The sequence below is a fragment of the Saccoglossus kowalevskii genome, chromosome 1 (genome assembly GCF_978046115.1).
Source record: "Saccoglossus kowalevskii chromosome 1, keSacKowa6.1, whole genome shotgun sequence".
In the NCBI taxonomy this organism is placed as follows: domain Eukaryota; kingdom Metazoa; phylum Hemichordata; class Enteropneusta; family Harrimaniidae; genus Saccoglossus; species Saccoglossus kowalevskii.
Window position 1 is genome coordinate 24,614,440 of NC_140641.1, and position 27,410 is coordinate 24,641,849.

General features: G+C 35.9%; 1 protein-coding gene across 1 annotated transcript; it reads left to right on the forward strand.

The window, feature by feature from the left end:
• The first annotated feature begins 2,210 nt into the window (after window positions 1–2,210).
• LOC100372618 (E3 ubiquitin-protein ligase TRIM33-like) lies at window positions 2,211–12,230 on the forward strand. The gene is made up of 9 exons (XM_002734959.4): window positions 2,211–2,462; window positions 4,111–4,531; window positions 7,653–9,101; window positions 9,304–9,472; window positions 9,590–9,876; window positions 10,147–10,264; window positions 10,532–10,606; window positions 11,448–11,600; window positions 12,063–12,230. The coding sequence occupies exons 1-9, from the start codon at window positions 2,303–2,305 to the stop codon at window positions 12,216–12,218; spliced, it is 2,988 nt and encodes a 995-aa protein (XP_002735005.2). The 5' UTR covers window positions 2,211–2,302; the 3' UTR covers window positions 12,219–12,230.
• The last annotated feature ends 15,180 nt before the right edge of the window (window positions 12,231–27,410 follow it).

The window sequence follows — 27,410 nt, forward strand, 5'->3', positions numbered from 1 at the left end:
ACATGAACCTGGAAATATTCATTAATTTGGCTAGATGCCAAAACCACGTTGTTTGCTCCCCAGCCTGTTCGAACCAAACTACTAAACAGCCACAAGTAGTGTTGTTGTAACATGTATGGTTGATAACTAAAAGCTAATTTGATTGAATATAGTAAGGTAAATTATTATATGCTCATTAATGATATAAGTAACCAGGCAGTAACATCATTGTGTAACAATAACATTGTTTGGATCAATTATGACCAGTATGTCAATGGTGACACCATTGATACCACCCAATGACTTGTGGGGTCCATTTATGTGTTACTTGATAATCATTAATATTATTTGGACCATTTATGACAGGTGTGACTGGTCGGCAGGACATCCTTCCTCATTTCGGACACGAGATGTGGTAGTCGTTTCTTATTTCGTAAACAGTGTGTCGTCTAATGCACAATATTACTTCACCCACACATATGGAGATATGCCCTTCTTATGGAGTTGTGAGCGATGTACCCACTTTGAAGTGTTTGTTTAATATATATAACACAATTCCACTCTACTTTTACAAACCAAACACTTATTTTTAAATTCATTGTGATTGGCTGGTTCGCGACAACCATGGTACAAATTATATAACATATGATCACGTGTTGGTTACGGAATGGATGTTTGCCGTAACCAACACGTGATCGTAGGTCATCTAGCATGTTTCAGTGACTAGATTGACAATGGAATTATTAACAAAAGTGGTCCGAATACTCTCAACTTTAATTGCAGTCATGTTAGAAACCGACAAGTGTTATATACAGTGTATTTACGTCACTCGGTTGGCGCTTGGTGACCTTCAAACCCAGTTGTCATTCTATAGTATTAGTAACAGTTACATTACGAAGATATAAACGCGTAAAGAGGAATTCGAACTCATTACCACAACAAAGCGCTTCGGCACTGGAAACAGATGCGATCAGACGGCTCCAAAAAACAAGCAATTACATAAAGTAACTACATAAAAAAACATCAAAAGTACAGGCTATGTATAAACCAAGGTATTTATAGTAACATGAACTAAGTTCACATATTGCATTTTTAATGAACTGCATATTGTGTCACAATTAACGGGGCTGTTTTGTTACCTCAGGTGATAAAAGTATAAGGTAACTGTGTTAACTCATGGTAACGTGGTGGTTACGGCATATAAACCACGAATGTAAACTGGTTACGGCATGTAGCTGCATACGTCTGGAACGCCCATTGACCAACCACATAAAGGGACTGTGGAACAACTATACACTGCAGAGACAGTCGCGCTACAACGTTTTATGATCGGCTGATTAATGTACAATGGAGTGTAAACAACGTTGTGAAAGACATGTAAATAAAACGATAGGGTGTGACCATGGAGCTAAAAAAAAACTCCATGATGTGACTAAGCTTGCTACAAAACTGACATATGGTCTAGTGACTCATTCAGTGTATTGTGCTCCATGTCGACGACAATATTTTCTGATTTGTTAGTGTTGTAATATTATCATTACTTCTGTGTTGCAAGGCGGGTATGGTTTCATGTTTGAGCAAACAAGTCAGTTTAAAAGATGCAAATGGCCAGTACCTCTTCCCTATTGTATTGATTGGTCTTATTTATTACACTGACATTAGCTTCTTTTGAAAAAAACAAACAAACAAATTCGGTGTTGAATAGAGAAGAATCCTTCAACAATTTGTAATCTCCTAAGCAACTGAGTCCAACAAACAAACCTAACAAACATATTTGTTGTTTCCATGGCAACATCTATTTCATAATTAATCCTGTATTTTATGATTTTCATTTCGATATATTTTTTGATATATTTAAATATGTTGCCAAATTTATTATCATTGGTTGTTTACAGTGTCAATCCTGTGGCAAGCAGATGTTCTGAAAAGTTGGCACCAACGGATTATTCCTAAGTGGCGTTTTATCATATTTGAACCATTTTATCAAAACAAATATAATTGTTGTACATTTTGGTGAAATCTTGATTTATTATTGTGCATTTCATTCGATTCGCTGGTAGGCTCCGGGTACATTGGAATTGTAATGACATGCAAGCCCAACATTTAGTATTAATCATGGGAAACCGGTTAGAACCGGTTGTGAAACTGGCTTGAACCGGTTAAATCCGCCTCTATCTGGTTTGTCAGAGTCTTCGTGATTCCGGAAGTATGTGTGAACTCAAAACGAGGCCGATTCACGTCCCGAGTACATAAATGGCGGTGAGAACGAGCGATCGTCAGGTTTATTTATCTCTTCACACTTCCTACCGTTTCTAAGACAAACATGACACCAGAGGCGAGCACAACAGTAAATGGAGATACCACCGAATCACATCAGAACATATGTAGCATTTGTAAGAATGGATTTACCACAAGGAGTCCAAAACTACTGCCGTGTTTGCATACGTTTTGTAAGGCGTGTATCTCCCCGGCTGACGACGGAGGTGAGCTGTGTATTGTCATTTTTGATGTGTGCGGAAGGCGTAATTAACGAGTTATTTTGATACCGTTCATTCAGTTGTTAATCAATTGAAATTACCTAGTTGATGTTAGTCATGTTTGCCTGTACGTATCGTAATGATCGACACTAGTAGGCATAATCTCGGCAAAGCAAAGCAAAGTTGACCCGATCGACGGTATCAGTTTGTATTTACCGGTACTGCATAGATCAGACCACATTTGACAGAATAGTGTGTGCCCCACCGCGACTCTCAGTGATAATGTCGGGCACCGATTACCGATTGGACTGCATTCATCATTCGACGTTTATATAATAACATTTCTAATCCAGTAATGACGAACGACTCATGATCAAGATCTTTTCTCGCCAGCGACGAGCGTCCCCATTTGTTTCAGTTGACCTCAATTTTGTTCTAGTTTTGTACTTTTTTGTCAGATTCCAGCAGATTAAGTGTTCTAATAATTAAACACCAGTTCTTAGATTTTTGCATCGTGTTGTATGATTGATGTATGTGTGTTTTTCCTATGTGTGTCTAACCTTAAAATAGAAGAAAGTTCTTAACTATTTTGTGTAATTTTCTTCAGCTTTGAGAATGTGAAGAGTTTTGTCATTAAATGCTACTACAATACAAATGTATTGTTTGTATTCAGTAGAGTGAAACAAGACTGGACTATCTTGAAATACAATACAAAATAAGAATGGTCCAAACAAATAATTTAACAAGTTGCTGAAATGCAAATTAGATATTCATATTCAAATTTTCTGTATAAGTAGTTTGCCATTTACTTATTTGGGGACAACATTTTTTAAACTTTCTTAAAATAATGCCTAGGCAAAAAGTAGTGTTTCCATTTATCACATACATCAGTTTAAAATGTTGCATCACCCTCAAAGCTTTTTTTTTTAGAATTTTTAGAAAAACATTAATTTTCAAAAAGATGAAAATAGAAACAACATTTTTATGAAAATTTTACACTAAAAATATTTTTTAAAATGCAACTGTATCATGTTCAAAAACTTGTTTTTTTTCATTTTATTTTTCGGCCTGAATGAAAATATTTAATTTGCACTACTAAGAATTGAAATTTTGGGTTAACTGTGTACATGTATATGTAAAAACTGAGTCTGAACTGTCTTGTGCATTTTCTGGAGGTTGTGAAGTTTGAGGCTTGTTTCATGCTATTATTTCCAACTTTTTTGTGGTTGGAAAAGTTAATTGCATTTAAACTTATTGGGCTTCTAGGCAAGTCGATGTCAGGTTCAAGTACTGGGAATATTTTATAAATATGTGATGGTGTACATGCATAAGATCAAATTTAGAATAAGTTTATCAGCTTTTTTGGAACAACGTGCCCACTTATAAATTCAGTAGGATACTGTTTGCAGGGTAGTTGTGAATACATTGTACATTTGCAGTGCCAGTTGTGAAGGGACTTTGTACACCTTGTCCTACATGTCAGTACATGCGTGTAAAAGTGATACTGCTCTCTGTGCCCATCAATCTCTGTATATATATCTGTCTGTTCTTGTATTAAAATATACAACTACATTGCTTGCTTCCATCTACATGTATACTGTTAAAACAGTTTTCAGGGGAGTGAATATATATATATATTTCCTTTTACTCACAGTAATCCGGTGTGCACTATGTAAACAAGAAGTTCGAAATCTTGGTCTGGTTATTGACAATTACTTCCTTCTGGATTCATTGACTAATGGAGATAACACGACAACCAGTACAACAGCTGATGCCAAATGCACAAGTTGTGAAGACAATGCTGTTGCCTCATCATATTGTCAGAATTGTGCGGAGTGGCTGTGCGATACTTGTGTTCAGGCCCATCACAGAGTGCGGGTGACTAAAGACCACGTTATCCAACCAAAGGATTCCGCTGAAGCATTACAGAGGGAATCCACAACCAGTCCAGCTAGTTCACGCAACAAGCCCCTTTACTGTCCGGTTCACAAACAAGAACCATTGAAACTGTACTGTGAAACCTGCGACAAGCTGACCTGCCGAGATTGTCAGTTATTGGAACACAAAGAACACAAGTAAGATAACTATTCAGCTTAACATAATGATATACTGTAAAATGACTAATTTTCACTGGGTTTAAATTTCATTGATTTACCATTTCAGGCATATTCAGTAGGTTTTAAATTCACGGTTTCGTCATTTAGATAATGTGTTCTATGCTAAATTTTACATATTCACTGGGTTTTAATTTAGCGCATTTTCCAGTCAGCGAAATAAGCTAAATTAAAACCCAGTGAATAATTACCCCCTTTACATTATGTAGTTACGTTATGTACTATAGCAATGTTCACTACGCAGTGAGGTGCATCATGTTACCTGACTGAGATTGCTACAATGTTTCAACAGCAAAAATTTTAAGTTTCGACTGAAAATCGGTACAGCTATACAATTATACTGTTAAAACAGTACACTGTATGTAACCTTGCTATAGCCAACGGCTTTATAATGAATTTCTTGATATAAAACTTAAACACATTGCATGCCCCCCCCCCCCCACTCATAGCAAACCCAATGTGCTTCATTATAGGGAACACTTAATTTTATACATCTACATGTAACAAACTAGTTCCCCCCTGCACAAAAATCATTATAACGAGGTTAAAGTGTATATTCATTTATAGGCCTAATAGTTTTCAGTTTGATCGAAACCACCTGCTTTGTCATTTACTTTTAAACAATCAGTAAATGAGGCAATAAACCACGGCTAAAGATGGGTATACCATAACATTTTGTACAATCCATGACACGTACACACAAGAGCGTATGGAATGGATTGTGCAAAATTGAGTGACATACCCAACTTTAATGGTAGTTCATTGCCATGATATTACACCAATTTCATTTGAAATTTAATTCTCAGACTGAGAATAACTTCAAAGCATCAAAAACTATGTACAAGTCTAATACAGCATCCGAAATGTTATACTTGTAATCATGTTAAAATAAAAATGGGGTCTAGAACGCAGCAATCATTATAGGTACATCTATAATGTGGTGCAAATTAGCACCAGACTCCAATTTAATGGTTGACTAATCTTCCAGTTTGCGAGCGAGCTATTTTAGACATAATATGTATGTAATTCTGAAAAACAATTCTCATTAAATACCCAAGCGTTTCACATTTTTTTTTTACTGATTTCACTTGACAGCATGATTTAGTCCTAATGTATGTTATTTACATTAAAACAATTTAGGTAATCCCACTTTTGTTAGCCATACAAAGACAGTGATAAAAACGGAAGTCTGCAATATGTTGCGAAGTCCTTCAAAGGGCAGAGCCTCCAAATCAAAAAAAAAATAACTAGAATAGCAATAATTTGCCCATTGCACGCAACAGCAACAATGTGACAAAACAAGTCACGGCATACGTCGGGAAGATCAACCCCGATTTGCTGCACTCTGATTTGTTATCACTCAATCGCTGGTGACATTATTTACTCCAAAATTAAAAAAAGAACAAGTGAAATTAAGTCGCATTGGAAAGAAAAGTATGAATAATTCAACAGCAGACGAGACGGGATGAGACAAAACAAACTCTGACCTCTGGAAATACCCCATTCATAGGGTTCCTTAGTACAGAAAAACGTCGCCCTAAGGCGACATAATGCACGTTGCAACATTGTGACCGATGCATGCTGGGCTATCAGGGGTTCTGATCGAGGTAACAAAGATGGCGGCGCAGAATGCATGATTTTCCGCGATGTTTAAAAACAACATCTCGTTGGCAATTTAGATGTAATGCTTATGATAATCGTCAATGAATCGTTTTAATAAACAATTTGTGTATTCCACACCAAAAAGTCAGATACCGATGATTGCAATAGCAGCGGTGAATACCCGTCCAACGCAATGCCGTCAGCTGACAATGTTACGGTGATCGTAGCGTTGTACTCATAAGGTATATTGCAATGAAAAATCGCCGAACTGCCATTGTAGAATTATTTTTTAATTATTGATTTATTAATTTCAACATATTTCGATATCTTGCCGACTTTATATATTTAACCAAAAAATGTTTTCCCCCGACGTTTATATGAACCGACAGTGACATGGGCACTAAAACTTATACACAACGATGAACCAGTTACATCCATGGATAACAGTATATTCACTGACTGGCTATAACACAAGTTTTTCAATTTGTTTTTCCTTTTTATGATGTTCCATTTCAAACTTTATTTGACTTGATACAAAAACAAAAAATACAATGCAGTAAAATGATATAAAATTTATCAGATATAAAAATATCTTGTCTTTAATTAATTGTAGATTGACAATATTAACACACAACAAAACTTGAAAGAAGATACTGCTGTTCAAAATCAACGTACACGTGTGACATCAGCCTAATGTGTTTTTGTTTTAACCTCCGATTGACATTCTGTTAGTTTTAACAAACGAACCAGATCGGAATAAGTCGTACATCAAGATAATGGAAGGGGAGACAATGATAAATAAACAGAAGGAAGGATTACCATTGCAAGTTTAGTTGCGTGCCGAGTTTAACAATAACTTGCTCACTTCACCGGCAGCGATGCATCAAGCTGTCGTTCGTTTAATCTGCACTTGCACTCGAGTGTAGTAACCGTGATTGATGTTTTTGGCTTCATGACTCGTTCATAAAAATAAATTCATAAGCTATATTCAGTCAGCGATACAAGGAATACTAATTTCTCACTATTAATGTGATTTACCAGCGTTCCATCGGGAAAGAAAACAATTAAATTCTTGTTGCCACTTTGGCCGTAACAAACGGACGACACGCTTTAAAAAAAATGGCTGCCAGGTCAGAGGTCAATATCTAAAAATACGTATTTTAGACGTGATTTCAAAAATAAAGTATATATATTTTTTCACTTTTATTAAAGCAGATTAATTTTACATTGAAATATTTGAAATAAATAAAAGTTAAAATAATTAAAGTAGTTAATTCATAGCTAGTAGAATGGAAAATGAATATTAATTAGCTCATGAATATTAATGAGCTCATGAATATTAATTAGCGACCGGCACTCAAATCAAGCTGGGCAGAACCCTGATAAGGTGTGTGAATTGCTGTCTCGTACCAACAATGTTTTTCAGTCATTAACTTGGTAAATGTTTCAGTGTAATTAATTTCTTTCTCATCTCTTCCAGATACCAGTTTGTTAACGAAGCCGCTGCCAAACAAAAAGGACAAATGTCAGCTCTGATGATGAAACTTGAGGAAAAGAAAAAGTACATTGGCACTGCACAGCAACGAATCTCAGAGAAACTGAAACAAATCAATGATTTAGAAACCAAAACTTCGCAAGAGATAAGACTATTCATGTTAACATTGATAAATGAAGTTAATCGACGAGCAAAAAAACTGCTTGAGGATCTGAAAGCAACCTGTGCGATTAAACGGCGACGACTTGATGTGCAGGCTCAGGAAGTGAAACAACTACACAAGCTAATAGACCATTGCACTGGATTCACAAATAACGCTTTGCATACCGGTAGCAATGCAGCATTACTTTATAGCAAGAAAGTCATACTCAGTCAACTCTTCAGTGTTCTACGCTTGCCCTGTATCAGGTCACCAATATTTGGTTTGGATGTTAAGTTTATGTTTGATATGGACAGCGCCAACAAACAAATCGGTAAATTTGGTGTTCTTATGATAAGCGATGCATCAGGACAAGGAAACGATCCACAGCATGTTGTCCAACAGTTGAACAATGCCGTGCAACATGCTCCTGGACAAGCTTTTCTTGGAAACCAACAAAGACCGCCTCAATACAGAGCACCATTTTCTCACCCACAACAACAACAACAACAACAAAAAATTAATCTTCAGCAGTTAGCAGAGCAAAGGAGACAGAGCAACTCTGTTGTGAAGAATGCTTTCAGCCAGCCTTATACCATGAATTCACAGAAAATTCTACATCAAAATTTACTACAAAGACACCACCAACAGCAGCAGCAACTGCAGCAGCAGCAGCTTCAGCAACAACAGCAGCAGCAACAACAACTACAGCAGCACCAGCAACATTCTCAGGGTATGAAGTTAGAACAATCTAGAGTCGGTGGTCAGTTGCGGCCTATAGCACCAAAACCGTTAGCTCCTCCATCAGCAACAATATCAAGAGCTCAACTTCAGCTAAGCACCTCCACAGCCCATGTTTCAAATAATGTTGGCAACCCAGTTATATCACAAGTTGTATCACTGGGGGGAAATCTCACTCGATTATCTCCAAGCACGCTACGCCAACTTAGCCCATCAGTTCGAGAAATGCAGGAAGCTGTTTTTTCAACACACACTCCAGAAAAAGCCAGCAGTGTTGTCAGCAGTGCGAGTGGAGATGGTAATACTACTTCTGGAACTCCACCCAAAATGCATGCGACTGTTCCCTTTTCTGGCACCCAGTACAAGCAAGATTCTGCACCGAAAATGAAAAATGAACCAAGCTCGCCCAATGAACGACCTTCGTGCAGCTTTGAAAAAATGTCTCAAAAAAGTACTACACCATCACCTGCTAGTGGATGTTCTGGTCAGCTGGACATGTCATCTGGATTTCATACAACCACTGATTCAAGGCCACCCAGTTCCACAAGCTCAGCGTGAGTAGTGTGTAGTGTAGCTACATTTTAGTATATTCTTCTCATCATGCCTGTTCATAGAATGAATGCTGTCAATGCATGATCTTAAAACTATTGCATTTGTCTTTCCTAGTCATTGCAACTTACCAAAAGATGTAGGTGAGGCTGAACTTTTTTCTTTCTATTATATTTGTAATAATTTAAATTTATCCGTGTTTTACAGTGAAGACAGAAGTTCAACTACTCCAGAGTCGAATGCTAGTTTCAGTGCTGTGAAAATCAAGCAAGAGAGACAGTCTAGAGATGATCCTGAATCTTCCTGTATGAATTACACTGCCAGACAAAACAGCCAACAGGAAGGTCTGAATAACACTCCATTTGAGTCAATTTCAGTAAGTTGATTCAGTTGTCACTGTGTTTATTTACATGATGCATTATATACATTAAGTAGTGCTTGTTTATAATATTCCCAGCTCACTATCATTATGACTTGTTCGTTTCCATCATAGGAACTTCACATACCCAATATTGCTCTGTCTTTTGACAACAATCGGGCAGACCACGACAAGAGTCTACCCGACCAAGATGTCCACAGTGAATGCAGTGAGAATTACGAACTGTCTCCAGCTCCAGGCTGTTCATCATCTGAGGTTTACTCACGCCAGGGAATACCGGTAGAGTTCAATGAGGACTACTGTGCTTGTTGTCAGAATGGTGGTGATCTTCTGTGTTGTGATACTTGTCCAAAGGTCTTCCATCTACAGTGTCACATTCCATCTCTCACTGCCACTCCAAAGTGAGTATACATTAATGAGATTTATAATAAAAATAATAAAAATAAAAAAATAAAATTATATCTTCTGTAAATCACTTTGTTTCATAAAAGAGCAATTATTTCATAATTCACAAGGCAGAAACATATCAGTGAACATTTTATTGGGATCTTTAGGATACCAAGTCACAATGATATAGTCATTTCGTTCCCATGAATAGCAGCTTTTTATGAAAACGAGGGAATTGCTGGTATAGATTTCGGTTTCTAATTCCCTTTCTATTTACCGTGCAGGGAAACCTGGATATGTGGACTTTGTCAAGACTTGTGTAAAGAGATCCAAGGTATCTCAGAAAATGATGAACATGGAAAAAGGAAAGCCTCCTCTGGTCTGAGTGAAGCCCATCAGAAAGTAAGCATAGCTCCTGGAATTCTGAATTGTTTTGTCAGTCAAGATTTTAATGAATACTGTTACTAAACAAGTGTATATATACACATGCATGTGCAATCAAACATGTGGCTGAAATGTATCTGTTGGCAGTTTGCATGTCATAGAGCAAATTTGGTTTTATTTCATTTAGTAAAAGTTAACAAATGTTAGCTTTGCATGGTATTTGCTGTATTGTTTGGTGATTTATTGATAAAATACTCAGCTTTTGTTTGTGTGTCTTTCTTCCAGATATGTGAAAGAATTTTATTGGAGCTGTTCTGTCATCCTGCCAGCCCACCATTCCATGAACCAGTTGACAGATCTGTAAGTGAACTTATATAAGGGAGATGGTGTCATCATTGTTCAGTAGACAAGTTGTGGAGTTTGCTTGTTGCAATGTCACTGAGTGTGTGCAGATTTAGTGATAGAAGGGGGTAGAGATTTCCTTGACTTTTTGGACCTGGGTACATGCGATACAAATCTGATTTTGCAACAAAACTAGATATACTACTTTAAAAGGGTTAATTATTCACTGGGTTTTAATTTTGCTTATTTCGTTGACTGGAAAATGCTCTAAATTAAAACCCAGTGAATATGTAAAATTGAGCATAGATTAATTATCTAAATGATAAAACCGTGAATTTAAAATCCACTAAATATGCCTCAAATGGTAAATCAGTTAAAAATTAGTCATTTAACAGTACATAAAATCTATTATTGTGGTCTAAAGTGAAGTAACTGCTTCTCCTCAAAAGGCCAATGTGGTATGATATTTTATTTGGAAGAGCACTTGTGACCTTTCTTTTGCGTTCAAGATTGAAGTTATGAAGCATGTGCCCAGTATAGCCTAGAAACTATAGAACCAGATGTTGTCACCTGTAGTTTGCCAATGCATAAAAACACATTGCTGATAAATTGATGTCGCATAAAACATTTTGTCTGTGCAGCACCAGATCTCGCTTTCCGTGCTTGCAATTTCTGTTTAAATATCTCATTATACTAGTACTGTTTATATCGCTGCATTATTTCATGTATGTGCTTACTTTTCTGTTTTCAATTCTAAATGATTGACAGATACTGTCAGTCAGAGTGAACAAACACAAACATTCCTGTTTTCAACTATAAAGTATTATTAACAGAGACAGTTTTTAAATTTCTTCTGCAGGTTCCAAACTACTATAAGATAGTAACTAACCCGATGGATTTGTCAACAATAAAAGTGAAATTAGAAAAGACGTCTCCTCAGCATTATGAATGTGTTGAAGATTTTATATCTGATTGTAGATTACTGTTATCTAATTGTTTTGTTTTCAATACGGTAAGTACCATTTACTTTCCTCATTATATTAATGACATTAAAGAATAAAAAAAAAATTTTTGTATTGATTTCTCAAGAAAAGTATTTTCTGAATTTCATTAGCTTTGTAGAACTGTGAGTATCGTGAAATTTGACAATGTGAATAAAAAAATATCTAATCGAAAACAATTTGTAGGTCTTAAAATGTTGCCGTTTACTAAAATTTGTCAGATGTGACTGGGGATTGTTTTATTACGAGTGATTACTTATGATTGCTATGTTAAAGAAAGATGCACTTTTCGATGACTCCATTCACTTCTAATGTATTTAATAGCTATCAGCGATAAGTGAAAATTAAACCACCTAATAATTGGGCCATTATACACAGTTGCTTTGATCATTGATTTTGAGATCATGACTGTTGTAACTGTTATTGGTAGTATTTATGAATAAAAACAATATTTATGTATTTATATTTTGTAGCCGGATTCTGCCATCTGTAGAGCTGGTAAGAAGGTGGAAAGATTTCTCAACAGACTTCTTGAGAAGTGTCTGCCAGATTATGTTGTTTCATCTCCGGATGCACATTCACGGCACCATAAGCGAAAGAAGAAAATCGACATAGTACATTACAAGTGATGATTAGAAAAAGACATGCAATTTTCCATGCATTTAAGTTTTAATGTTTTCATACTGCGATAGTATATACTGCCAATCTTAAATGGACACATGCTTTTGGTAGTTAAGCTATCTCTAGAGTCCTGGGGGGGGGGGGGGGGGGTCAACACTAATTTTGATAACAAAAAATTCTATGTGGAAAGGAATACACTCTAGAAATACGACTTAACATTTGTAAAATTAGATCTTGATTTCCGTGAAGTCCTCTATCTACATTGGGAGGTTCACCATGGAATTATGTTGTAGGGCTTCGTCAATGAAGTTGTGGGGTGTTCTCTAACATTATTAAGTACTTCACAAATTCCCAGCAGTCAAGCTAGCTACCTTCATCTTTTGAAGTCAAAATGTATGGGTGCTGATAGGACCCAGAATAAGAACAGCTCATCCAGCTAAATGTTGCTTTTATGAAGTTATTTTTTAAAGTGTTTGCCGTTCTTGCTGCTCCAGTTTTTTAGATGAGTGGCATCTTGTTTGTTGATCATTTGTTGTACATAACAATACTGTTTTCAGTTTAATCTTGGTTATCTGATTTACTTTGGCAAAGCTAAATTTGTTGGGATAATTGTATGCCTGAATTATACTAATCTCAACGTTATATTAGTTTGAATAATCTCTAATTCCATGTCATATTTTTCGTTATTTCATTGATACTACTAGTCCTAAAAAGTTGGCACTATGAAACTTCGCAACAAATTTGAGTTTTCTAACTTAAGTGTTTTGTATAGAAGCCTTTGAATGCCAAAGTCAACTCTTGTGACCTTTCACAAAATAAAACCAGCCTAATTTTGTATGTATTTATTTCAAAACTATTGACTGAGAACTGTGGCAAAGAAGTAAAGTCTTGTCTATTTTTGGTTCAAAATAAAAACAGTTTACCAGGCAGAAAAATTGTGATAATTAATGAATTAATTGCAATCAGGGTCACTGTATGATGGAAACAAAATGCTGTCTTGTGTATTTTAAGTTTTTTGGTTTCCAACTTGAGTCTGAAATATAAAAAAAACACAGATGTAAGACGGTTGTGTTTGCTTTACTTTCATCACTGACTATATTTCAGCATTAAAAAAAATTCTATATTTCTACTTTACCTAACTTTTGGCGCAACAGTACATTAAACAGTAAAAGTAGAAAGCAAATTGAAATAGAACTTGTCTAATGGCTTGTTATAAACAACAATATGTGAATATTGTTAACATTACTATGGTATGATCAAATCCATGAGTTTATTGTTTTGTGTTCTTTGTTCTGTACAGGGTATTGTCAAATTTTGTAACAAATGCTGATCAATATTACTTTATAATGGTTAGATCAAATTATAGTTTCTATATAAAATATTTATGTATAAATAAAATATTGACTTGTAGTCGTCCAAAGTGATATTAATGTGCGATTTGTTCGAGCACTCTTGTTTTTTTTGTTTTTTTAATTCAGCATTCGTTCAGAATACTTTTATTACCCCATTTCAAACTTTTTTGTTTTAGTTCATCTGCACTGTATAGAAACATACTTGAACTGACTTTTGGATGTTACTGGTGTGAACAAGATACCATTGATTTCGTGCATTGTTAACGCAAACCTTTCTTGTTTAAAGTGTTATTTTTGTGGTAAGAAGTGAAAATCAGTTGCATTCCTACTGTGTGTAATCTGTAAAAAAAATCTCTCTCTGACCCCCTGTAAGCATTCATAGAATATCTTATTCAATAGAATTCTGAATCGACTGAGTGATCAATGGAAATTACATTTGGTATCGATAAAACAGTCTTCAGTGCAGGCTAGCTTGAGGGCTGTAATATATTTTGATTGGTTGCCAAACCAACTGCTTGTATCGATTTTTTTTTTTGGTGGTCACAATAATTGGAGGGAAATTTTTTGCATATAATACAAAGTGAAAATGCAACCTTGAGGTTAAAAACAAATGCACCTAATTGTTTTTTTACCACGATATTGAATCATTTATTTTGCAACTTAGCAAATGCATGCCCATAATGTTAAATGTGTGAAATGAAAAATAGTTGCTGTCACATAGTCTTTCGTTGTAATGTAGCAAGTGGATTTAATAGCTATTCTAGAAATGTCCGAAACCCATACTCTGAAAACTACCTTGTGTAAATATTTGAATGGTTATCTTCACTTATGCCAAAAATAAAATGGTGATCATCTGGTACTTTCATTATTACAAATTTTCTGTAGCGTGACAATGCTCCGCATCAATTGTTTTGCTGTTCTTACTATGTAAATAGAAGTGAATTTATAAAACCTATTATAGTATTTTTTTAATTTCTGATATTTTTCTACCTTTGTACTGATCTGCATACTAAAGAGACCCTGTAATTAGAAATTTATTCAATGCTGTGTAATTTCAAGCAGCCTAGCTGGCTTGTGAAATCACCATCTAGTTAAGGGGTTTTCTTTGTCTGAAATAAATTGCTTTCATCTATTGTCATCTATTTCATTTATTCACATTGAATTGTTTTGTTTTTTTCATTGTTTTGCCACTATAATTAAATATTTGGCCAATTTTTTAAATATTTCTGTATTTGTCAGTGTGGAATTAATTAAACCTGCTATCTCCAAGATTAAGATAAAGCAGAGTTTACTTAATATTTCACACTCAATTATATTTTGTGCTAGTTATTTGTAATATTAATGTGTATCTATATTTTTAATAGATATTCAATAGTTTGATATTGCTGATCTTCCATATGCATTTTTTCAGTAAGTTCAATTCTTTTCATAAGAACAATGGAATTGCCAAACACTGTTGTATTGATGATTAAATGTATCAATTGTTTTCATGCTTAACATATTATTATTGTAATAACAGTTTTTCACTCCATAAAGAACACCCTTGGAAGGAGCATGTTTCGAATCTAAAAAGATTACTCTCACTTTCATTGAATTAAAATTGTCATATAACTATGGTGATTGTGTGCTTTTGTCTTTCAGTCCGAGGTTGATTTTCACATCTTTCTTCAAAATGACTCATGAATCGCAAAGCATGATGAATCACTCAAAATGAACGATCCATGCATGTAGAACACATTAGCATTTCAATAGCTTCTATTGTTTTATTGAGTGAGCAGGTACTAATTTGCATAAGAGACCCAAGGAGAAGACAGACCGTTACAAATAAAATTAATTTTTGTGAAAGACTGATGTGAGTGTTAAGACATAAAATAATGTAACTCAAATTTATTTATTTTGGGAAACTACTACTTAGTTTGGGTGTTTTTATCTGGCATTTGTGAAAAATGTATGTATGGTTTCAATTCGTTGATTGACATTTATTACGGAATAAATTGTGACACACTGCTCATTATTGCCTGAAATGAATCATCAAAATTAGAGGTGTTTATGATGTCATTATCGTATACTGTAAATCTCCATTTGCAACCTAAATTCATTTCAACAATAAGCACCGAAATTTAACTAAATTCGTTCGATTCTGATGGTGGTAATTTATAATAATTTAAAGAAGAATGTGGGGGGGGGGGGCAGCACCAATGCCAAATAAGGAATTCACCTACCAGCTGATGAGCAAAATATAATTTACAGCAGGAATAATCGTGCTAGTCGGAGAACAAATCAAACATATGCTTTTCCTGTGTCTGACAAACTCGTCTACACTCAAAGCACAGGGCATATTTATATCTATTCACTTTTTCTTTTCTAATTAGAATAATGCTACTCAATTTTGTCCACCAATTAGTAATATTCATAGTCGTAATTGATTGGTGAACCATGTGTACATTACAATTTTATGACTCAACTTATGGTTATCACAACTTGGCATTCCAAGTAAAAATTCCTAATTCGATTAGCAACATTAGGAAAATATATTTTTAATCTATTGCATCGTTTTAAGAACTCATGACTGATTGGTGAATTATACACGTCTTACTGTATACACTAGTACTGATAAACAAACATGTATGTCCGATTGAACCATACTTAATTTTGTTTTTTAATTCACAGTACGTACCAAGAATTCAAAACGACCAATCATTTGGTTTGTGTATTTAAAGCGGAGGAGTCATCATCTGCGCATGCGTCAGATGGCCATAGCGTGTCATTGTTTACAAAAAAGCGTCTACCCATGAGCCTTTGCGTTTTAGCGTGTGTTGTTATCGTCGCTTGGGACTCAATTCCCGCGCGTGCGCAGGGGACGACCCTCCCGCTTTAACTCTCTTCTGTGTCGTGTCTATTTTACCTAATAACATTAACCAGCTTGTATATACAAATTGGAATCGTGTGTGTCTACTTAAATGACAGAGCAGCCTGTGGTCAAAAAAAGGTCATATTTTTTATAATGCACCATACAATAAATGTGTTCTTTTGTTTATATACGACGACTCTTAAGCAGTGAATTAATTACATTAGACACAATATTGAGGGGGGCAAGGGGGATAGCTGGTACAGGTTACAGGAAATAAAAAAGGCATTTTACGTTTTTTCAGGAAATAAAATGAAAGTTCTATTTACAGTAAAAAATAGGTTTTTACACTTTACAGATAAAGCAAATTCTTAATTACATTTTACATTTTTATAACATATTTAATAATTTGTGTTTAAGAATCAAAATTGAAAATTGCATACGAATTGCGACATTTAATGTGGAAAATGCTTTATACGCTTACAAAAAATAAGATCTTTGTACAAATTACAGACAAATAAAATACTAGTAGCTGAATACATTTAACACCTTGCCCATCTCTACGAATTCATGTTTTTTATTCATTTAAATTACATTATTACGAACAAAATAATAAATTACAGCTTACAAAAATACCCCTTGCCGACCCTCAATATTGAGTTCGCCTCAATATACTATCAGGGGGAAATTCTTTCTCTCTCGGGGTTCTCCACACGTGTCAGGGGGAGACTCGTCTCGTCTCTCTATCTCGTCCCCTTGAGGTACGGGATCGGGAAAGTCACTTTAACTTTACAGTCAAATAAGACACACACAACGAAATACGTTTCAACTCTCGTCTTAGTCGATCTTTTGGAGCACTCTATAAGACACAGCGCCCTGGGGAAAAGTCCCCAAGACTCTCACAAGGCTGAACCAAGACTCGCCCAAGACTGTGCTCAGACTCGCCCCAAGGCTCTCCAGGACTGCCTCTCTCTCGACTGCCCAGGACTGCACTCTCTCTACTGCGTCTATCGTGCTGTGCTCCCCAAGACCAACTCAAACTCTCTTTATTCATTTTCAAAACTCTAACCAATTACAATGCAGTAAAAAGACTCTAGGGCGTAACCTTCAATCATAAAGCCAATCACACTAAGCACTGAATACGTCATACCTTTTGATTAATCGTTCACTACATTAACAAGTAACCTGTAGAATGCTGTGTGGGTAATATTTTTATATTGATTTTTGTTGCATTTGCAGCAAATAGTTACCAAACAATGAGAAATCTATAGGATTGGATATACCTCTCAGCTGGCTTCACATGCATAGTTCAAGACTGCCTAACCGGTGCTTATACCAGGATTTAGTTGCAGCACTGTGGTCTGTGGTTACAGCTTCATTTTCCTAGTAATCACAAGAAATTGACATTACAATAGAAAATAAAAGACTGGCACTCCCATACAATTAATAGCAAGTGAAATTCCTGGAATTGGAACATAGATTTTGAAGTCACTGGTGTAGGCATTGAATAACTTCAAGTTGGCATAAAGACGAGGTAGTTTATTTAATCAGTGCTGAACTAGAGGTTGAAATTATAATTAAGTTCGTTGTCATGTAATTTGTTTATTTAAATTTCTCCTGAATTCAAATAGAATACACTGGTGAAAGGATGTTTTTGAGGTGTGGTTACATTGTGTATGGAGTGGTAGGGTTGGGTGTCATATATTTTTTTCATTTTCAACTCTCATGAAATCACACAGAATTTCACTTAATTTATTTTCGATGAAAAGTTTTCAAGCATACGGTGTGAATCAAATTTTCACTGTGATGTGTCAAGTATCAATAGAGTGTGAGGGAAATGGCATTTTCACTGGAATTTATTTTAGCGGAAAAATGTTCACAGTGAAAGGAAGTATTCCACATTATTACATATATACTACAGTTTATTTTGATTCGTCCCTGAAATCAAAATCGGTACTTCCACACCCCATATGCAAATGAGGTCTGAGAGCGAATAAAGTAGTCCGTTCAAGAGTAGCGTTTTTCGAAACATAGCAGAAATAAACAATATTTAGAAGTACGATACTTTACGTTTGGGTACATGAATATATTTGCCGAGTGAAATGAAATTTGAACAACAGTAATGGTACTTCTAAGCAGTAACTTTTTTTGACTAAAACTAATTTGCATACTGTATCACCCATGCAATGATGTTTTTGGTATTTTCACGGTCAATATGCAAATGAACATGGTATTGGCGATTCGCTCCACTTGGATTGCCCTTAAAATCACTTTAATTTTGTGTATCTGTGTGTGTGTGATTTCTAGTGTTTTCACGTATTAATTCTGCTGTGATTTGTTTGGCTTGGCCGATTTCGCTCAAACTTAGCAGGTAGGTCACACCTTCACCCTAGTATGAAATGTATCTCCTACAAATGTTGGATACAACACCTCAGACATAGCTCATTTTGCTCAGCTTGAGTGTGGGCACAAAGTTACTATTGGTAAAATCTGAAAACAAATTCTGACCACCATTTCCATGGAAACAGCCAACAACTGAATTTTTTAATACCTTCACGCCAAATGTATCACACCCTACATTTCTACGAATAAAAAGCATGGACGTAGCTCATTCTAATCCGCTTGAGTGTGGGCAACAATTTACTGAGATTTTTTTTGGCTTGGCTAATTTTGTTTATAATTGACAGGCAGGTCGTACCGTCACTAATTGGCAAAACAATCCTGGTCCACAGCTACCATGGCAACAGCCAAAAACTGTTTTTGAATACTTTGGACCCCAAATTTATTACCTCCCACTAGTCTTGTATTCATTCCTTTTATTTTGGCTACGTTGCACACCGGTAAGAGATCACCGACGCCGACATTGTTACACTGTATCAACGTAATCCCGACGCAACTTTGAACTTTGAATGAACTGTAAATGCTGCCTGCAATCCAGAAAATACTATGGTTGGAAATAATAAATTTAAGGGATTGTTCAGTTACTCTGGCCTGGGGGGGGGTCGGCAGATTCCATTTTGTCAGCTGTAAATCTCAGTTGACCCACCCCTATCAACAACAAAAAGTGGGCGACCCCCTAACATTATATTTTAAAACATGCTGACCCCCCCCCCCGAAAAACAAAGAAACATTAACAGTTTTGGCTCTGACATGATTACAAAATGTATGATGTGCATTTAAAATATCGTGGTTTGCCGTAATTTTTAGTGTTTGCATTTAATAGACCAGTCACCTTAGGAGGGGAGGGGAAGCATACAGCCAAAAAACGACTACAGAAAAGGCTGCAGTAGGGAAATCTATGCTGCTAAAGATAGTAAATAAAAACAAAGCTGTGGAGTACTCACTTGATAAACGCCCTTATAAGATAGGAAAAGAGGATTTGAATCTAGGCGGTTTGAAAACTAATTTGGATTTAACATATCTTTCATATCTTATAGACCAGGAAAGCTTTACACCTGAAGCACAGTCTGTGCTTATGAAAACAAAGGACACTTTGATTTTTGTATAAATTTGTGTTGGATTTTGGTATTTTACAGAGCAAAATATGCATATTTAAAAGTTAAAAAAACAAAAAAACTATTTATTTATATACATGAATCCATTTAACTTTTTTGATTTGCTGAACAAAAACTGTCACTGCTCTTTGTACTAATTGCTGGGTTTTTCCGTCTCCAGCTACAATTGGATAAATCCAGTAAATATCTTATACAATGGTGACTTCAGACTTTAAATAAAATAATCTGATATCACATGGACTTGGGATGTGTTCAAAACTTAACTGTATAATTGCATGGGGCTCTGCCGCATTGCATAATCTGTTAGTTATTTGTCAACTTCAACCCCAAAATATTTAGCCTATAACATTTTTTGCATCAACAAATTTATAGGCAATATGGTAATAGTTATTATTAAGAACACATTTGTACGATTAACTTTTTAATCTATTGTTCTGAAATAAAATTTAAAAAAATATATGCATAAGCGCGTGTGTGAATTGTGGAAAACAGGATGACCCCCCTCCCCCATTCGCAAAATCAAAAACAGGGTACCCCCCCCTACTGATCCACCCCCAGGCCGAAGTAACTGACCAATCCCTAACAACAGCATACGTCCTAGCAATAAAATAAAATGACTTCTAAGGACTGAATGTTTTTTTGCGAACTTTGTATACGGTGCCCGGTTTTAGTTATAAACCGACGTTAGCTTCACGTTCATGTCCTACCATGGCAACAGCCGAAAACATATTGCTAGTTGTTTTTTTTAGTGGAGTGGATCGCCAACCGGCTTGTTTTCATTGGCAAAATCGTTCAGCAACATGTTTGGCATATTAGGTGTACATCACATGGACTACTACGATTGAGAGAACTTGATGTATGTTGAATGAGTTTTATAAACCCCAAAGGGCTCTTGGAAGATCCACCCGCAGTAAAATTAGCGATTGCCATGGAGGCGCAACCATCAACATCAAAATCCCAGGAGGTTTCTGCTGGCGACGTTACCCAGTTCCAAATAAAGATCACCAATGCCAAATAAGCAACATTTTAACCGGTAATCAAGATTAATTCAATCCACGGCAAACAAGCAGCATCACAAGTGAAGTTGTAGCGTGAAGCTACGCGACTACTGCTGACAACGTAAGTCATGCTTGCGTGCCTTCACCATTGTATTCAAACGAATCACGTGGTGTGCCATTCTCTTTCAAACCCAGGATTCGATCAATAGGGGAGTTTCAGTAAAAAAACACATTGCAAATCATGCAAATTCAACATTTTCAAACCAGTATACTAAAACAGAAATTCTCAGCGATGCAAAAGAAGGATAGATGTTACTTTTCATTATACACATTTCTGTTGATACAATCCCTCACATATTCTATTCCCAGTTATACCTGCGTAAATGGACTAGCCTCTTTTGATGTTGACATACAGACTAAAATCACGTGACAGGCTGTTAAAATTGGCTGTTGCATACACTTTCGCCGGTCTGGAAAATGTGTTTAGTTAGCTCTCATTCAAGTAACAATGCAGATTTCCCAGTGGGAGTGAAACTATTCGACTCTGCCATTACAAAATAGGGGTGTTTTGAGCAAAAAAACGAATAACCCTGGAGTGCACACAACACACTGAATTTTGGAACAAATCTTGCATATTTACAGCAGCAGAATACCACAGAAATATCAGACGAAACATGGAAACACTATATATATGTATTTCGGCCTGAACCCTCTCTATTGCAATTCCAGGAATTACCCCCCATATGTGCAACCATTTTCCACCTTGGTACCACCCAAGCCTGAAAACAAAATCTTAATACCACGCTGAAGCGTTTGGTAATACTAGTAACTACGGATGTCAGAATAGCGACGGTATCTTGTAATTAGTTCCAAACCACTGAGCCAAGTTCCGTCCAAAACTTCAAATAGACCTAAACGATGACAGACATAACACAGCAATTCGGCTAATAATCAGCTAATTAAGTCGGTTAACAGATACGCGAAAACAAATTCATGACAATACCAACGCTGACTTTGAAAGCGAGCATGCTCGAAGTTCCCATGCGATGTATTTTAAAGGAAGATCATCACCACGCTGGAATGAAAAAGAACAATTAACCTGCTTGATAACTTATAAAAAAATAATGATGTTAATTAGTATGATTATATTGAATCAATACAAGTAACGGTTTTTTTTTTTTTTTTTGCAAAATGACTACTTGTCACAATTGTATGGACATGATCTGCCGTGGTTTGCAATGTCATAAAAGACAAACTCGGCAGGTTTCATCATGTTACGAATTCCTTGTTTCCAGGATTAACCTAAGTGACTCGTTTTACAACTTGGATTTTACTAGCTGAAACATTTTGAATTGAGAAGTACAATTATTCACGGTGGCACGCGTGGTCGTTGTCAAGACACAAAGTGTCGCAAGTGCAAACGCATTTCCAACAACGTGTGACTGCATTTTATCGACTCTAGGTGGCGCTGTACATAAAAACACAATGTCTGGTTTCAACCAGAGATTTCCATGTTGCTGAGCCACACAAAAACGTTCCATGGACGTTCATTTTAATATCGGACAAGGGAACCGATCACTGTACATAGTTGTAATATTATAGTAAACGAATATGTCTCTTTTAATTGATTGTATAAACACGTAAATTGTGTAACCACGTACGAAGCGTTCCAACTATGTGCTTAAAATAACTAAAATACTTAGAATAATAACGAAGTTATTGATTCCGGTGACAACATTTTGTATTCCGATGACGAAGTTTTGAATTCCGATGACAATGGTTTGGAATCCGATGACAAAATATTGGATTCCGATGACTTCGATTCAATAATAAAAAAACAAACCATCCGACTCAATGGTAGCCAAATGTAACAAAAACGTGCTCAACCTTTGACCCAAGAAAATTAAATTAATATTAAATCTATTCAAGGTCACACACATTTCCACATGAAAAATGTATATTGTAACATTATATTACGTCATGGTTGACGTCACTTTCGTATGTGTGAATGGGTGAAATTATTTAAAATTAAAATTAAAATGCCTCTATTAATTTTCAAACTTAACCGTGATTTGGTTGTGACTATGACGAATGTCGCCAATGATCACTGAACCAATCAATAACTTACATTTGCCACTTTAAGGGTGCGTGCAATGTTATCGGCGAGGGAGGGAGGTTGGCTGGCATTTAAATTAATCCCACATCGACACGATATACCACTGGGTTCAACACGATGGGATAATTGTGTACGCCGACGTCATTCGTAGAGTCATTTTAAGTTGTTTGTGTGATTTATTACAGTTGTGTTGAACAAAAACATTTAGTGGCATGATGGACAGATGAAAAGAGGGCGTCCCGGCACCAACATGTGTTTTTTTACGAGTGGTTTACCCCATAGTATACGGATACTGATAATATACCCCATAGTATACGGATACTGACAATATACCCATAGTATACGGATACTGATAATATACCCCGTAGTATACGTATACTGATAATATACCCCATAGTACACGGATACTGACAATATACCCATAGTATACAGATGCTGACAATATACCCCATAATATACGGATACTGACAATAAACCCCATAGTATACGGATACTGACAATATCCCCCATAGTACACGGATACTGACAATATACCCATAGTATACAGATACTGACAATATACCCCATAATATACGGATACTGACAATAAACCCCATAATATACGGATACTGACAATAAACCCCATAGTATACGGATACTGACAATATCCCCCATAGTATACGGATACTGACAATATCCCCCATAGTATACGGATACTGACAATATCCCCCATAGTATACAGATACTGACAATATACCCCATAGTATACGGATACTGACAATATACCCCATAGTATACGGATACTGATAATATACCCCGTAGTATACGTATACTGACAATATACCCCATAGTATACGAATACTGACAATATACACCATAGTATACGGATACTGACAATATACCCCATAGTACACGGATACTGACAATATACCCATAGTATACAGATACTGACAATATACCCCATAATATACGGATACTGACAATAAACCCCATAGTATACGGATACTGACAATAAACCCCATAGTATACGGATACTGACAATATCCCCCATAGTATACAGATACTGACAATATACCCCATAGTATACGGATACTGACAATATACCCCATAGTATACGGATACTGATAATATACCTCGTAGTATACGTATACTGACAATATACCCCATAGTATATGAATACTGACAATATACACCATAGTATACGGATACTGACAATATACCCCATAGTACACGGATACTGACAATATACCCATAGTATACAGATACTGACAATATACCCCATAATATACGGATACTGACAATAAACCCCATAGTATATGGATACTGACAATAAACCCCATAGTATACGGATACTGACAATATCCCCCATAGTATACAGATACTGACAATATACCCCATAGTATACGGATACTGACAATATACCCCATAGTATACGGATACTGATAATATACCCCGTAGTATACGTATACTGACAATATACCCCATAGTATACGAATACTGACAATATACACCATAGTATACGGATACTGACAATATACCCCATAGTACACGGATACTGACAATATACCCATAGTATACAGATACTGACAATATACCCCATAATATACGGATACTGACAATAAACCCCGTAGTATACGTATACTGACAATATACCCCGTAGTATACGTATACTGACAATATACCCCATAGTATACGGATACTGACAATATACCCCATAGTATACGGATACTGACAATATACCCCATAGTACACGGATACTGACAATATACCCATAGTATACAGATACTGACAATATACCCCATAATATACGGATACTGACAATAAACCCCATAGTATACGGATACTGACAATAAACCCCATAGTATACGGATACTGACAATATCCCCCATAGTATACAGATACTGACAATATACCCCATAGTATACGGATACTGACAATATACCCCATAGTATACGGTACTGACAATATACTCTATAGTATACAGATACTGACAATATACCCCATAGTATACGGATACTGACAATATACCCCATAGTATACAGATACTGCAATATACCCCTTAGTATAAGGTACTGACAATATACCCCATAGTATACAGATACTGACAATATACCCCATAGTATACGGATACTGACAATATACCCCTTAGTATACGGATACTGACAATACACCCCATAGTATACGAATACTGACAATACACCCCATACTATACGAATACTGACAATATACCCCATAGTATACGAATACTGACAATACACCCCATAGTATACGGATACTGACAATATACCCCATAGTATACGGATACTGCAATATACCCCTTAGTATAAGGTACTGACAATATACCCCATAGTATACAGATACTGACAATATACCCCATAGTATACGGATACTGACAATATACCCCTTAGTATACGGATACTGACAATACACCCCATAGTATACGAATACTGACAATATACCCCATAGTATACGAATACTGACAATACACCCCATACTATACGAATACGGACAATATACCCCATAGTATAAGAATACTGACAATACACCCCATAGTATACGAATACTGACAATATACCCCATTATAGTATGCGGATACGGACAATATACCCATAGTATACGGATACTGACAATATTCCCATAGTATACAGATACTGACAATATACTCCATAGTATACGGATACTGACAATATTCCCATATTATACGGATACTGACAATAATCCCATAGTATACGGATACTGACAATATACTCCATAGTATACGGATACTGACAATATACCCCATAGTATATGTATACTGACAATATACCCCGTAGTATACGGATACTGACAATATACCCATAGAATACGGATACTGACAATATACCCCATAGTATACGGACACTTGCAATATACCCCATAGTATACGTATACTGACAGTATACCCTATAGTATACGGATACTGACAATATACCCCATAGTAAACGGATACTGACAATATACCCCATAGTAAACGGATACTGACAATATACCCCATAGTAAACGGATACTGACAATATACCCCATAGTATACGGATACTGACAATATATCCCATAGTATACGGATATTGACAATATACCCCATAGTAAACGGATACTGACAATATACCCCATAGTATACGGATACTGACAATATACCACATAGTATACGGATACTGACAATATACTTCGTAGTATACGGTACTGACAATATACCCCATAGTATACAGATACGGACAATATACCCATAGTATACGGATACTGACAATATATACCCATAGTATACGGATACTGACAATACACCCCATAGTGTACGGACACTGACAATACACCCTATAGTATACAGATACTGACAATATACTTCATAGTATACGGACACTGACAATACACCCTATAGTATACAGATACTGACAATATACATCATAGTATACGGTACTGACAATATACCCCATAGTATACGGATACTGACAATATACCCCATAGTATACGGTACTGACAATATACCCTATAGTATACAGATACTGACAATATACCCCATAGTATACGGATACTGACAATATACCCCATAGTATACAGATACTGCAATATACCCCTTAGTATAAGGTACTGACAATATACCCCATAGTATACAAATACTGACAATATACCACATAGTATACGGATACTGACAATATACCCCTTAGTATACGGATACTGACAATACACCCCATACTATACGAATACTGACAATATACCCCATAGTATACGAATACTGACAATACACCCCATAGTATACGGATACTGACAATATACCCCATAGTATACGGATACTGCAATATACCCCTTAGTATAAGATACTGACAATATACCCCATAGTATACAGATACTGACAATATACCCCATAGTATACGGATACTGACAATATACCCCTTAGTATACGGATACTGACAATACACCCCATAGTATACGAATACTGACAATATACCCCATAGTATACGAATACTGACAATACACCCCATACTATACGAATACTGACAATATACCCCATAGTATACGAATACTGACAATACACCCCATAGTATACGAATACTGACAATATACCCCATTATAGTATGCGGATACGGACAATATACCCATAGTATACGGATACTGACAATATTCCCTTAGTATACAGATACTGACAATATACTCCATAGTATACGGATACTGACAATATTCCCATATTATACGGATACTGACAATAATCCCATAGTATACGGATACTGACAATATACTCCATAGTATACGGATACTGACAATATACCCCATAGTATACGGACACTTGCAATATACCGCATAGTATACGTATACTGACAGTATACCCTATAGTATACGGATACTGACAATATACCCCATAGTAAACGGATACTGACAATATAC